At 42.4% G+C, this 13275-nt stretch overlaps 1 protein-coding gene across 2 annotated transcripts; it reads left to right on the top strand.

The window, feature by feature from the left end:
• The first annotated feature begins 2776 nt into the window (after positions 1-2776).
• slc30a7 (solute carrier family 30 member 7) lies at positions 2777-13275 on the top strand. 2 transcript variants are annotated; one of them, XM_014995161.2, is made up of 11 exons: positions 2784-2984; positions 3236-3337; positions 4326-4439; positions 4911-4998; positions 5326-5455; positions 5538-5753; positions 5832-5879; positions 7776-7911; positions 11053-11143; positions 11253-11402; positions 12818-13275. In XM_014995161.2, the coding sequence occupies exons 1-11, from the start codon at positions 2905-2907 to the stop codon at positions 12863-12865; spliced, it is 1203 nt and encodes a 400-aa protein (XP_014850647.2). In that variant the 5' UTR covers positions 2784-2904; the 3' UTR covers positions 12866-13275. The 2 variants fall into 2 exon arrangements, with proteins under 2 accessions (XP_087860871.1, XP_014850647.2); XM_088004745.1 differs by having other exon boundaries at positions 2777-2984; positions 5538-5879.

Below are 13275 nucleotides of genomic sequence, written 5' to 3'. Positions count from 1 at the left end.
ATCTGGATGTTAATCTGTTAGCATCCTCATGGTCATGAAGCTGGAATACAGCAACAATCTTCAGTCAGAGGCCTCTTCAGTGGTGTTGCAACACTGACTGCTACTGGAGATCCTTCAGCAGCAGCATCACCCAAAACGACTCTATGAAGATATTTGGTTGCATTGCAGTTTTTTTTTATGTTACATCCAAACCCACAACAATAAAAACATTGTTTAAAAACTTTGTTTAGAGATGAAATATTAGAGTAAAATCTGTTCAAGAACAATTAGAAAAACTTGATCTAAATCAAATTCACAATAGAAATTAAATCTTCCACTTCAAAAACATCCAAAGCTTTTGTAAAATCAAAGCTAATATTTCCCCAGAAGCAGCTTTGACACCAAACGGCTGCAAGAAAAAAGAAACGTTTCTCCTCTGAAATGACGGATCATCACACGAAACGTTTACAGGAGAAACTTTTGAAACTCTCCAGAACCTTTTAAAATCCTGCTTTAAGTCTTGAGTCTTCCAAACAGATGCTCCTGTCGGATCTGCAGCAAAACGTCTCGAACTCTGGCTGACTCGTTGAACGACCCTGAGGGTCAAAGGTCAAAGACGCTCCATCCTGCAGAAATCTGCAGCACTAAAGAGACAAAAAGCCAAATTAAAATCTGCAGGCAGAGATTCTTCAGGTCAGGGAAGCAAATGTTTCCATCTTCACTGTGAGGCAGGAAATACCAGCAGGAGATTAAAAGAACGAGACGCAGCAGAACGCCTCCGCACGCAGGGTGAAAGGTCGCGGCGACACGGCAGGGCAGCGAGCGCCACGCGGTGGAAAAACAGCAGAAGGAGCAAAAAGAGACATCCAGTATGATGATTCTGCTGAATCTGCAGAAAGCAGCGCAGTAGAGTCCCCAAGAGCCTGCAGGCCAAGGTCAGAGGTCAACTTCAGTCCAAGCTCTGCTTTTATATAAACAAGTGAATCTGAACTCAGCAGGTTTGTAATCTGAGCACAAACTTAAATAAAACCAGATTTTTTTTTATACTTTTAGGGAACATTTAATGCAGCTGCTGCAGAAACTCAGATTAGAATAAAAACAAGCAGATGATTTGCTGTTTTATCTCAAATTTACCAAGAACAAAATCTTACAAAATAATTTTGATCCAGTTCATAGAAAAATATATTAGTTTCATATAATATATGAATTATATATTCATATATATGAATATATAATTCATATATATGAACAAACAAACTAGACGAACTAATGTCTTGAATTAAGACATTAGTTTGTCTTAATTCAAGTGAACTAAGTTATTCACATTAGAAACCAGAATTACTTGGTAAGTTTTTGTGCTTTTGCAGTGTAACAAGGTAGATAAACCTAAAAAACAAACAAAAAAAATTAACAGTTCTGTGTGAAAACCTGTTTATAAGACTTGAGACTTGTAAACAACAAAATGAAACCATGTTTGACTCTGTTAAAGTCTGAATAAAAAATAATTGGTTGTAATCTGACACAATGTGGAAAAATTCACAAGTGTGAATACTTTGACAAAATAAAAAATAATACAAAATAAAATAAAATGCACCAACAGTTGAGATGTGGACCATCTGCTGAATAAAAGGAGGATCTGCTCCATATTTCAGTTTCTGAGAAAACCCGCTGGATGCGCTCAGACTGTCCGCTGCACAGGAGCGCCATCTGCTGGTCATTTCAACCTTAAAAACAATAAGATTTATTTATTTTAAATCAATCTGAGCTTCCTGATTTGCTCGCACTTCCGTCTCCTGTAAAACCTGTAAACGTCTCAGAAACTTTATAAATACATAATAACAGTTCACTTTTTTTTAATTGGTGATAAATTATGGTTCGGTTTCCTTCATGTTTTTGTGTCTGTTTTAGACAAACATGCAGAAATATTTTTAATTGGAAATAAAATTATGAGAAAAGTTTGGTTCTGATCTTTCTTTGCTCTTAAAGGTGAAGTAATTTTCTTAAGCCCCAAAATTTTAAAAAGAAACTAAAAATGAATCAATTGAGTTTTAAATTTGAAAATGACCAGAAAAATGTTAACATGCATTTTATGCATGTATTTAAAAATCTTATTCCTGTAAAGCAGTAGTGCTAAGACGGTTTCTACTGTGAGTTTTACTGCATTTTAAGGTAAATTTGGTTTCTGAATTATTTCTGTTGGACGTACATGAAAACGTAACTTAATTATTAATTTATTTCAACTGGAGCTGGGATAGTGGGTACATCTTAAAATGGACTATCGTGAAGGCCACAAAGCATTAAAACTCATTGATTTTATTCTAATTTTGGGTTTCAGTAATTGTAATCATCAAAATGATCAGACTCACACACAGGGGCAGTCCTAGATGAAATTCACCAGGGGCCCAGGGGAGAACGAAAGAATCCAAACATGGCAACATGTTGTTTTAATATGTCAGGTGGTTGTAGATCCCTGTTCTGGCAGAAACAAACAGCTGAACCGTGCAACAAATAACTTTTTAATTCATTTTTAAAGTACTGAACTTGTGAGTGTATGCTTTTGAACTCAATTATTAAAATAAAAAACTTTTAGAGGATATCCTAATTTACTGAGCTGTCCCTTCTCAATGGAAATAAATTAATTAATAAATACCAGACATAAAGACGAAGCAGTCATAATACTTGTCCAAATGTAGCTTTTTTTTTTTTTTTTAAAGCAATGACTGATCATTAATCTTAGTCAACATGTTTCTTTCTTTGGCCCAATAAACCCCAAAAGGGGAAGCATCTTTAAAAAAAAAAAAAAAAAAGGAGGGGGGGGGAGGCTCAAGCGCTTTTATTGTGAAACCTGTCCTCGCCGGAAGTTGACAGTTAGCATCTCAGCCAGTTTACGTTCCCGGTGAGACTGTGGAGCGTCCAGGTGTAAAAATGTTACCTTTATCTATCAAGGATGATGAGTACAAACCGGCCAAGTTCAACCTGCTGGTCAAACTGTCCGGGTGGTTCAGGTAAGATTAGCGCTGCTAGCAGCTAGCCGCTAGCTGTGACTGTTAGCCGGAAGCTAACCGGTTAGCCTGAACAGATGTGTTTCTCTCGCAGCTCAATCTGCTTCAAACTTGTTTTTATTCAGCTGTCAGGCTGAAAACTGGCTGCTTTTAACTGCAGTTTGCGTGTTTGTGTCTGACTGGAGATTTTAATCCCTGCTTCCTTCGTGGGTTTATTTGTTGTGACTGCATGTTTGTTTCTGTTTGCTTTTCAGGTCGATTTTAGCTGATAAAACCTCCAGGAATCTCTTCTTCTTCCTCTGCCTCAACCTCTCCTTCGCCTTCGTGGAGTTAACCTACGGCATCTGGAGTAACAGGTAGGCTAACAGTCCGAGCAGCATCTCTCTGTGTGATTTCTGTTCTCTCGTTATGCCACGTAAGTGTTAGCAGTGTGTGTGTGTGTGTGTGTGTGTGTCCGTCATCTTTAATCTGAGACGCTGCAGTTACTCAAACTGCGCATGACAACGGAAACTCCTCCGGTCATCAGATATTAAAGCTTTTAAAGGAAATATTCTCCTCTCTGTTTATCCCTCCATCCTGTCTGTGCCCGTTTTAAAACAAGACAAATAAAACTTTACATTTGCAGCTAAAAGTTAAACATTAAGCGATTCTGATGTGTTTGTAAATTTACTGTATTGTGCGCAATCACTTCCTGTCAGAACTGAGCAAGCTCTGCACTGGTGGAGACGTTATTCTGCAGTGTAGTATTAAACAATAGATAGTATAATAAAATAAAGCAAAGTCCTAATATGGGTGGAAATAAACACTCCTAACTGCACTGACTGAACAAATTAAAGTTGTTTCTACATGCTGACCAAGATTGTGAAGCTGCTGGTGGATTTAAATGCAGAGTTATAAAATAAATGTGTAATTTAGTACATTTATTTACAAAAAAGGTTTAAGTCGATTCAGCTGAACCTTTATCCAACGTCAACAATCCAGAGACATTAATAGAGGTTTGAAACCTTGAAGCTTCAGAGAAGTTAAAACAAAAACAAATGGACATAAAAATCACTAAAGTAATAAAATAGATGAACAAATTACACAGGATGAGCATCAAAGAAAACACCTGAAGTATGAAAGTTATAAACCTAAACTATAAATGGTAAATACAGATAAGATATTCATGATCAAATAAAATAATATAGCATTTAAATATTTCTGATCAAATATAAAATATTGGCAAAAACAGTCAAATCAAATAGACAAACACCATAAAAATGATTAAAAATAACAAATAATTAAACCCAAGAAAGTCTTAAAAAGCCAGAGAGATTTAATCTCCTCCTCTTCCTCCGGGTCCAGTTTAGGTCTCATCTCAGACTCCTTCCACATGTTTTTTGACTGCACCGCCCTGCTGGCCGGCCTGGCAGCGTCCGTCATCTCCAGGTGGAGGTCCAATGACAGCTTCTCCTACGGGTAAGCCCCGCCTCCTGTCCCCAGGGCCCGCCTCCTGTCCCCAGGGCCCGCCTCCTGTCTCTAGGCCCCGCCTCCTGTCTCTAGGCCCCGCCTCCAGGCCCCAGGCCCCGCCTCCTGTCTCTAGGCCCCGCCTCCAGGCCCCAGGCCCCGCCTCCTGTCTCTAGGACCAGGCCCCAGGCCCCGCCTCCTGTCTCTAGGCCCCGCCTCCAGGCCCCGCCTCTTGTCTCTAGGCCCCACCTCCTGTCTCTAGGACCCGCCTCCTGTCTCTAGGACCTGCCTCCTGTCTCTAGGACCCGCCTCCTGTCTCTAGGACCAGGCCCCAGGCCCCACCTCCAGGCCCCAGTCCCCGCCTCCAGGCCCCGCCTCCAGGCCCCAGGCCCCGCCTCCAGGCACCAGGCCCCGCCCCCATTCCTTCCGCTGCTCTGAGCTCGGCTGCTCGGGTCTGATCGTTCTGCCTTGTTTCACTTCCAGCTACGTCAGAGCCGAGGTTCTGGCCGGCTTCGTCAACGGACTCTTCCTCATCTTCACCGCTTTCTTCATCTTCTCAGAAGGAGTGGAGGTGAGTGTGATGACATCATCGCAGGTCGGACACATGACCTTTCTTTTCTTTCTTTTACTCTTAATTTTTAGCTTTAACACTGTTAGGATGCGTAACCGTGGCAACAAGGTGTCCTTTGTAGAACTTGGTGCAGCTGATTAACATCTCAAAAACTCAATGAGCTACAACAGCAAAATCCCAAAACAGGAAATGGATCAGTCTAATGTGGAACCAGCAGAGGAAGAACAGCGCCACCCAGTGGAGACAGTTCAGCCTTCTGCTGGTGTCCATGTTGGACTGAAATCATGAATCATTTCCTCCAGTTTCTGATTTGTCCGTCTGTGTCAGAGAGCCTTGGAGCCGCCAGACGTTCACCACGAGCGGCTGCTTCCTGTTTCTGTGGCCGGCCTGCTGGTCAACCTAGTCGGGATCTTCGTCTTCCAGCACGGAGGACACGGACACTCGCACGGGGACGGAGGTAGTCCCACCTGGAGACGAGACAAACCCGCCGCCGAGCTAACGAGTCGTTTTCCTGAAATCCTAAACCTGTCGGTCCGCAGGTCATGGTCACAGCCACTCTCTGTTCAACGGCAGCCTGAGCCACGGACACGGAGGACACGGAGGACATGGGGGACACGGAGGACATGGACACAGCCATGATGGACATGGACACAGCCACGATGGACATGGGGGACATGGACACAGCCATGACAAACATGGAGATCATGGACATGGTCACGAGGGACATGGACATGGAGGACACGAGGACTGTCACAGTGAGACAAACGTCCGTCTCCTCTCCATCAGTCGAGACGTTTTCAGAAAATCTGAACTTGTTGCTTTTTGTTCCTCAGACGAGCTTCAGCGCCCAGGAGAAGGATCCAGCAAGCAGATCCTACAGGGTGAGGACACGCACACACACACACACACACACACACACACACACACACACACACACGCGCGCAACATCTAATATTTTATTCACAATAGGACACAAATCACAGATAAAAAGTTTAATGTATCATTTTAAGGGAAAAATGTTGTTTCAAAATGTCATGACGTCAACAAATCCCAAAAAAGTTGGAACACGGCCATTTTTACCACTGTGAGGCATCTGCCCTTCATCTTACCACACTCAGACGTCTGGGGACAGAGGAGGCCAGTCTCCCAAGTTTAGAAATAGGAATTCTCTCCATTCATGTCTGATACAGGCCTCTAACTGTTCAGTCGTCACAGGCTTCTGAACGGAGCGTTGATAACAGCTTGGGTTATCCTTGTCCTCTATGGTCCGGATGACATGGCGTTCCAGTCCCAGAACTTCAAATCGTGACTCGTCTGACCACAGAACAGTCGTCCATTTTGCCTCCCTCCATGTTAAATGACTCCTGGCCCAGTGCAAACGGCTGAGCTTGTGGAGCTTAGAAATGGTTTCCTCTTTGCTCTGTAGAGGTTCAGCTGGCAGCGGCGGATGGCACGGTGGATGGTGTTCACTGACTGCTTTCTGGAAGTAATCCTGAGCCCAGGCTGTTGTTTCCTTGACGTTCCTGTTTGAGGTGCAGTGGCGTTTAAGGGCCCAGAGATCATCAGCATCCAGTAGTTTTACGGCCTTGACCCGTACGCACAGCGATTGTTCCAGGTCGTCTGAATCTTCTGATGATGTTATGCTCGGTTGATGATGATAAAAGTCTTTTCGCTGGGTGACACCATTCTGGTATTGCTGCACTATCTTTCTGCACAACACTGGTGGAATCGGTGATCCTCTCACCATCTTGGCTTCAGAGAGACACTGACACTCTAACAAGCTCTTTATACCCAATCATGTTGTCAATTGACCTAATTAGTGTTAATTGATCTTCCAGCTGTTTGTTACATGTTCAATTTCCTTTTTCCAGCCTCTTATTGCTACCTGTCCCAACTTTTTTGGGATTTGTAGACACTGTGAAATCTTGAATCAACATATTTTTCCTTTAAAATGTTACATTTACTCAGATTAAACTTTTGATCTGCCATCTATGTTCTATTACAAATAAAATATTGACATTTGCCATCTCCACATCATTGCATTCAGTTTTTATTCACAATTTGTTTAGTGTCCCAACTTTGTTGGAATCCGGTTTGTAATTGGCCGACCCCCTGCTGTAGGAATGACTGGAGGAAACATCCAGAGAATCCTCCGTTTTTGAGGATTTTCTTCGTCGATTCATCTGGAAACGTCGTTTGGTTTTCAGTCTGTAGAGAAATCCGCGATCAGAACCAGAGACGGTGTCCTGGGACATAAAGCGGTTTCACTCTGCTTGCAAGCAGACCAAAGTTTGAGAAAAAACCTTCATGTATCTAAGAGGCTATTTGATTTCAAATTGCTTGATTTTGCCACCAGGGGGCGCTCTCACACCACATTGATGTAGCTGCTGCCTTCACAGCTGGCTGGAACTGCAGCAGCTCGATGTTTGACCTGGATTTATTTTAAAGTATCTTCTTGACAAGCAGAACAAAGATGGTTTGTTGGTTTAAACTGAGAAGCTGCTCAGATTTCCTGTTTTTATCGATGAATAGAGCTAAAACTCCCTCTAGAGGAAATCTGGGTGGGATATATTTGTTGAATGCAAAATGTATTTATATATTTTTTGCACGATTTTGGTCTAATTACTGCTTTAAATATGTTGTTCCTTCAAAAATTTTGTCTTTTTTAGAGTCTCTATCACAATTAATCTGATTAATTATTTCAGCCCTCGTTATAATAATGGTTATTTAAATTGAGTGTAAAACCTGCGTTTGAGTGGATGATGGTTTGTTTGCAGGCGTCCTCCTCCACATCATCGCCGACACTCTGGGCAGCATCGGCGTCATCATCTCCGCCCTCCTGATGCAGAAGTACGACCTGATGATCGCCGACCCCATCTGCTCCATGCTGATCGCCCTCCTCATCGGCGTCAGGTGAGCTTCCCGGAAGCTCCTCCTCTTCCTGCAGCTGAGCTGACAGGTGGGCGGAGCCTCAGCAGGGAACCAATCAGCTCTCTGAGCTGCCAGAGTCCGGTTGTGATCAGGTGAAGGGGAACAATGGAGTGAGGTCACTTCCTGTTCAGAGGGGAAGCTGCTGCTTTGGTTTGTTTTAAACGTTGAGCTGAAATTCCTGGAGCCTCAGAGGGAACCTGAGGAACCGCAGGCAGAGTTTCCCAGCCCTGGTCCTCAAGGCTCACTGCATGTTTTAGGTATTTCCTTCCTTCAGCCCAGCTGATTTCAATCGATGACTGATTAACAGGCGTTTATGCAATCAGTTGAATCAGGCACATTAAATCAGGGAAACCTAAAACATGTAGGACAGTGAGCCTTGAGGACCAGGAACAGGTTAAACATCCACATTTATAAAGTTTCACTCAGAAGCTTTTAGCTGAAGAAAAGATTCACAAAACAGTGTTTCTGTCCATCCATCATTAGTCCGGTTCGCTGATCCGTCCCCCGATTATTCTGTCCAGTTGTTCTTCCTTCTGTTCAGTTGTTCCATATTTTCACCTGATCTCTCTGAGTAAATCTAAAATTCATTGTAAACTTTTGCATTTATCCATGAACAATGACTCAAAAATGAATGGAATCGTTTTTCTATCTCATATGAACTCTGATTTTTGTGGTCAGTTAAATAATCTGTGGATCTTCTAGTTTTAACCTCTAATGACTCCAATGATCAATAAACAACCTGAAGCTTCTTCCTGTTAAATGTTAAAAACTGTTGACCTTAAACTCCCCAAAGATCCAGTTTATTGATCACCTGCTGGGTGTAAAATGATCAATAGATTCTCTTTATTGGCCACCAGAGCTTCGCAAACCAAGACAAGATATTGATCAAATTAATCTCTGAAGACAGATAACTAATAAATCTATAAAATACCTGAGCAGCACAAACATCAAAACAACTCAGGTTTCCTCCTCAGTTTGAATTTTAACTCCATCCAAACTTTAAATGCGTTTTAACCGAAAGGTTCCCAAACGTTTCCCAGCAGCCTTACTTCTGATGAAACCCAGACATGACACTAACAATATGTAAACATGAACTTTTTCCTCAGTTTTATTCAGTAATTATTTCATTCATTTAGCATAAATGCTGCCTTACCGTCTGATTTTAACCACGAGTTCTTAAGGGTTTTTGCATCTTTTTTTTTTTGACAGAAATGTTTCATGCTAGTTTGATGAGCCAGTCAGAAAGAACAACATGTCCAATAAGTTATTGTTGCTTTTATTTTATAATACTGATTGAAAAACAGAGTTGACTTCATAATAAAAAATTATAATTTTATTCGTTTTAGCGCCATCTGGTGGCTCCCTTCTTAAAAGTACTGCTATAAGCAAATCATCCATCCCATAAACTCAACAGCTGACTGATTTCAAACATAACTGGATCTAATACAGAGGACCTATTATGCAAATAGGTACAAACTGTGTTTGTATGTAAGTTTGGGATTTTACTGCTTCTAAAAACAAAGTGATTTAAAAAAAAATACATTTTTTGGCAATAAGTTAAAGTTTTTTTTGTATCTGGAAAATGAGCCGTTTTTAAAACCTCCCGATTGAGTCACATTCATACAGTACTACAGCATCTGCTGTATGCACTGTACAATGGCTGCTGGAAAACACGTTTTATTGTTGACCATCCAGAAATCACTTGCTGCATTCGTCCTGGTTGTGCAGGAGGCTCCACTTCTGCTTTTCACCAATGTACAGTTGAATAATTGCACAACTATTTTCATGTGCAAGTATAAACGTTGAGTTGGGGGGGCGTGGCCAGGAGCTCGTTTAGATTTAAGTGACAAGACGCCTTAAACGGCTCATCCTCAAAGCAGAACTGGGTAGACTTGTTTTGTGTAGGCCACAGATTTACAGAATAGAATAGAATTTATGGCTCCATAATATCATAATGTGTCACTTTTAAAGCAAAGGCGGCTCAGAAAGCCAGGATTTTGAAGCTCTGCCTCCAGTTGATCTCAGACTAAGATGATGTGAGCAGGACTTAAACCACATAAAGGGTTTCACTTTAAAAAACGTTCTGGAGGATCCCTAAAAACAACCAAAGCTCTGCCTCTGAAGGCGACAAAAAGAAGAAGCCCAAACGGATTTGCAGGAAACATTGAACCGCCTCAACATTGTAGCTTCTACAGAACTTCGGCAAAGATGAAGGAGCAAACTTTGTTTGTTCTGCTGCAGGTTGGATGTGTTTTAAAACAGCAGCAGAAGAGTTTACAGCCTGTATCTTCAGTCTAATCTCTGCAGATGAAAACACATGCTGATGGGTTTCCTCTCAGGTTTCAGCTCTGCAGACTCATTCCTCAGACCTGAAAGCATGAAAATCAATCCAAGCCCTGATGGCGGCTATGGAGGCTGGTTTCCACTAATGTAAAGAACGCTCAGCCCGCGGTTAATGGCCGTCCTGGAGCCATGCTCTGTCTCCTGACCAGCGGTCGGGTTTCTCCGAAGCTTCGGCGATAAATCGAGCCGCCGTGATGCAGTCTGACGGCTGGAAGCGAGCGGAGCCGCATATTTCAGGACTCGGCACAGCGGAGCTGTGGTCAGCCCGGAGGCCTTCACCCGACCGCAGAGATCAGGTTTCCGCAGCTGGAAAGTCGGAGTCACCGCGGTGCTAAACGCCTGCAGATGTGGAGAAAGTTGGACCGAACTCCAACTGAAAGTCTGGAGATTCTGTTTCGATCCTTTTTGTGATGTGATCTGACCTCTGACCTCTGACTAGTCAGAACGGGAATCATCAATTCTTCAAATCGTTGATCCTAACGATTCTGTTTATCGGTTCCAATAACGTGAAACCATATTTGCGTGATGACGTATTTTATAAGCTCCGCGTTTTGATTTAGAAAATATCCACGATGGCGTCGCAGAAGCAGCGTCTTCTGCCAAGAACGCTGCCGCACATTTCGCTCTTTTAGCATCGCGGGAAATGACTGGAGAGGATGTTTCAAACATGGTGCCATTTTTTAATTTGAGTTTATTTCCTAACTCAGAGAATTGATAAGTGATATTGATAATGGAATTGGTAAATCCTTATCGATTCCCATCCTGACCTCTGACCCTCAGTGTTGTGCCGCTGCTGAAGGAGTCCATCGGTATCCTGATGCAGAGAACGCCGCCGTCGCTCGACAACGCCCTGCCAGAATGCTACCAGAGGGTTCGTACCTGGCGATAAGCCCCGCCCACTCAAACCCACCTGTTCAGTTCTTATTCCAGCTATAGATCCGGATTACGGACGTGTCTAATTCCTGGTTTTACGCGTTCAGGTGCAGCAGCTGCAGGGAGTCTACAACCTACAGGAGCCTCACTTCTGGACGCTGTGCACCGACGTTTACATCGGGACGTTAAAGCTGCTGGTGGCGCCGGACGCAGACACCCGCTGGATCCTCAGCCAGACGCACAACATCTTCACTCAGGTATCTGAACACGAGTCCAGCACCTGGAGAGGCTGGAGTTCAGCCCGGAGGAACCAGGAGAAACCGGTTCAGTTCACTCAGATCCGTTTAATCTGAACAAGTTCACTTAAATTTACACATTTTAACAGATATTAATAAAGTAACCTCTGCATGTTTATTAAGCCCTTCATGCTAAACTCCAAGTGCGCTGCATTACGTGCGTCCTCTCTGTTAGCTCGGTTAGCTAGCTGCCTCCTCTGCAGCTCAAACTGAAAGAATAAAAGCTTCTGGACAAGGGAAGCTAATTAGCTGCACACCTGTTTAATTGAAGATGAAGGGGTGTATGAATGCTCCAAATGTTGGTTTTCACATCTGCCTCTAAAGATATTAGAAGTAGTTTGATACCATCTAGTGGTTGGAGTGTGAACTACATGTGAATCATAGAAGCAGAAGTTTGTGAATTTAGCAAATAAACTCGGTAAATAATCTCAACCCTGAGCTAGATTATGTAATAAAACATATTTAAGTTCACTAATATCTTCTACATATAATATATTAAAATAGGCATGTGACCAACATTTCTAAAGTTGTTTCTAGTTTTGGGTTTGAAGCTTTTTAGCGACACTCAGCATCTAAGGAACGTAAATGAGTAATTATTAGTGTCAAGAATAATATATAAAAATTTAAAACTGGTAAATTTTGTGGATGTATTTTGATAGTTACTTCAGATTACAGCATATGTAATGATTGAATTAACCACACAAGTGCATACCATACTAGAATATTATTTTACTGTGATCAGGTGATAAAAACTACAGTAAGGAGAACTTTGAAACACAGCAGGATGAAAGCCAGTGGTTGTTCAAAAATACACGTTGAAATTAAATTTGTAACTGAAAAACTGAGCTTAGAGCTCATTGGACTCTGAGCAAAGGACTTCAGCATTTTTCTGTAGTTGAAACACTGATAAAAAAAAAGCAATGGTTGCTCAAAAACAAATTTTGACAGTTTTGTTTTTACATTGGCTTGAATAATAATCAACCTGCTGGGATTGAAAAGTCTTTCATTCATAAAACGGTTCAAACCTCCATTTGTTATAATTTCTGTATTTTAAAATATTAGCTGGTTCTTTGTTATTTGTACCCATGTTCAGAGCCATTGTGACCAGATCTCTGGTTTACTCTTAAGCTAATCTCTGTGGCAAAGTGAGGTTTCATCTGTTGCAGGTAGGGTATTTGCTACTTTTAGCCTCTCGGCAGAACCCCGCTCGCCGTCTGTAAGCCAGCTGCTTTACTTTTCAAAATGTAACCTTCAAGATTTGATTTCTAAAATGAGCAACTAGCCTGTATTAAGCTGGCATTAAAAGAACTTTGAACATGAACGATTCTGTTCAGACTGAACGTGGAACCAGTTCCTAACGTTGGTTTCCTCTGCAGGTCGGCGTCAGACAGCTGTACGTTCAGATCGACATGGCCGCCATGTAGAAGCTCCGCCTCCTCCCATCCTGGGACCAATCAGTCATCTGCTGCAGGGTGACCTTTGACCCCTCTGCAGAAGGGAGGGGCGGGGGGACACAAAGAACTGATGAACTCAAACGCCCCACCCACGTTGCTGGTTTTATAAATAATTAACTGGGTTTGGTGGGCGACTTGTCCGCCTTGCTCCTCCTGCCCTTCTCTTTGTTTGTAGCAAAGGATTCTGGGTAAGTGCCTTCATCAGAGACAATCTGAGCCCCTCCCACTATTGGTGGCATCACAGCTGGTGTCTGCTGATTGGCTCAGTGTCATGTCACCGGGTTTTTTCCGTTTTTTTTACTGTGCCAAACCATGTGACCAAATCATGTGACCTGTTAGTGGGATTTTTTTAAACTGTAATAAATCAATTTCTCTGCTCA

The sequence above is a fragment of the Poecilia mexicana genome, unplaced genomic scaffold (genome assembly GCF_051168715.1).
Source record: "Poecilia mexicana isolate PSO_F unplaced genomic scaffold, ASM5116871v1 scaffold_4, whole genome shotgun sequence".
NCBI classification, from domain to species: Eukaryota; Metazoa; Chordata; class Actinopteri; order Cyprinodontiformes; family Poeciliidae; genus Poecilia; species Poecilia mexicana.
This window is presented reverse-complemented; position numbering and strand designations above follow the sequence as displayed.

Coding starts and splice junctions, on each gene's coding strand:
- slc30a7 (XM_088004745.1), top strand. CDS start 2,905: ATGTTACCTTTATCTATCAAGGATGATGAGTACAAACCGGCCAAGTTC. Junction 4,440..4,910: donor AATGACAGCTTCTCCTACGG/GTAAGCCCCGCC, acceptor TTTCACTTCCAG/CTACGTCAGAGCCGAGGTTC. Junction 11,144..11,252: donor TGCCAGAATGCTACCAGAGG/GTTCGTACCTGG, acceptor TTACGCGTTCAG/GTGCAGCAGCTGCAGGGAGT.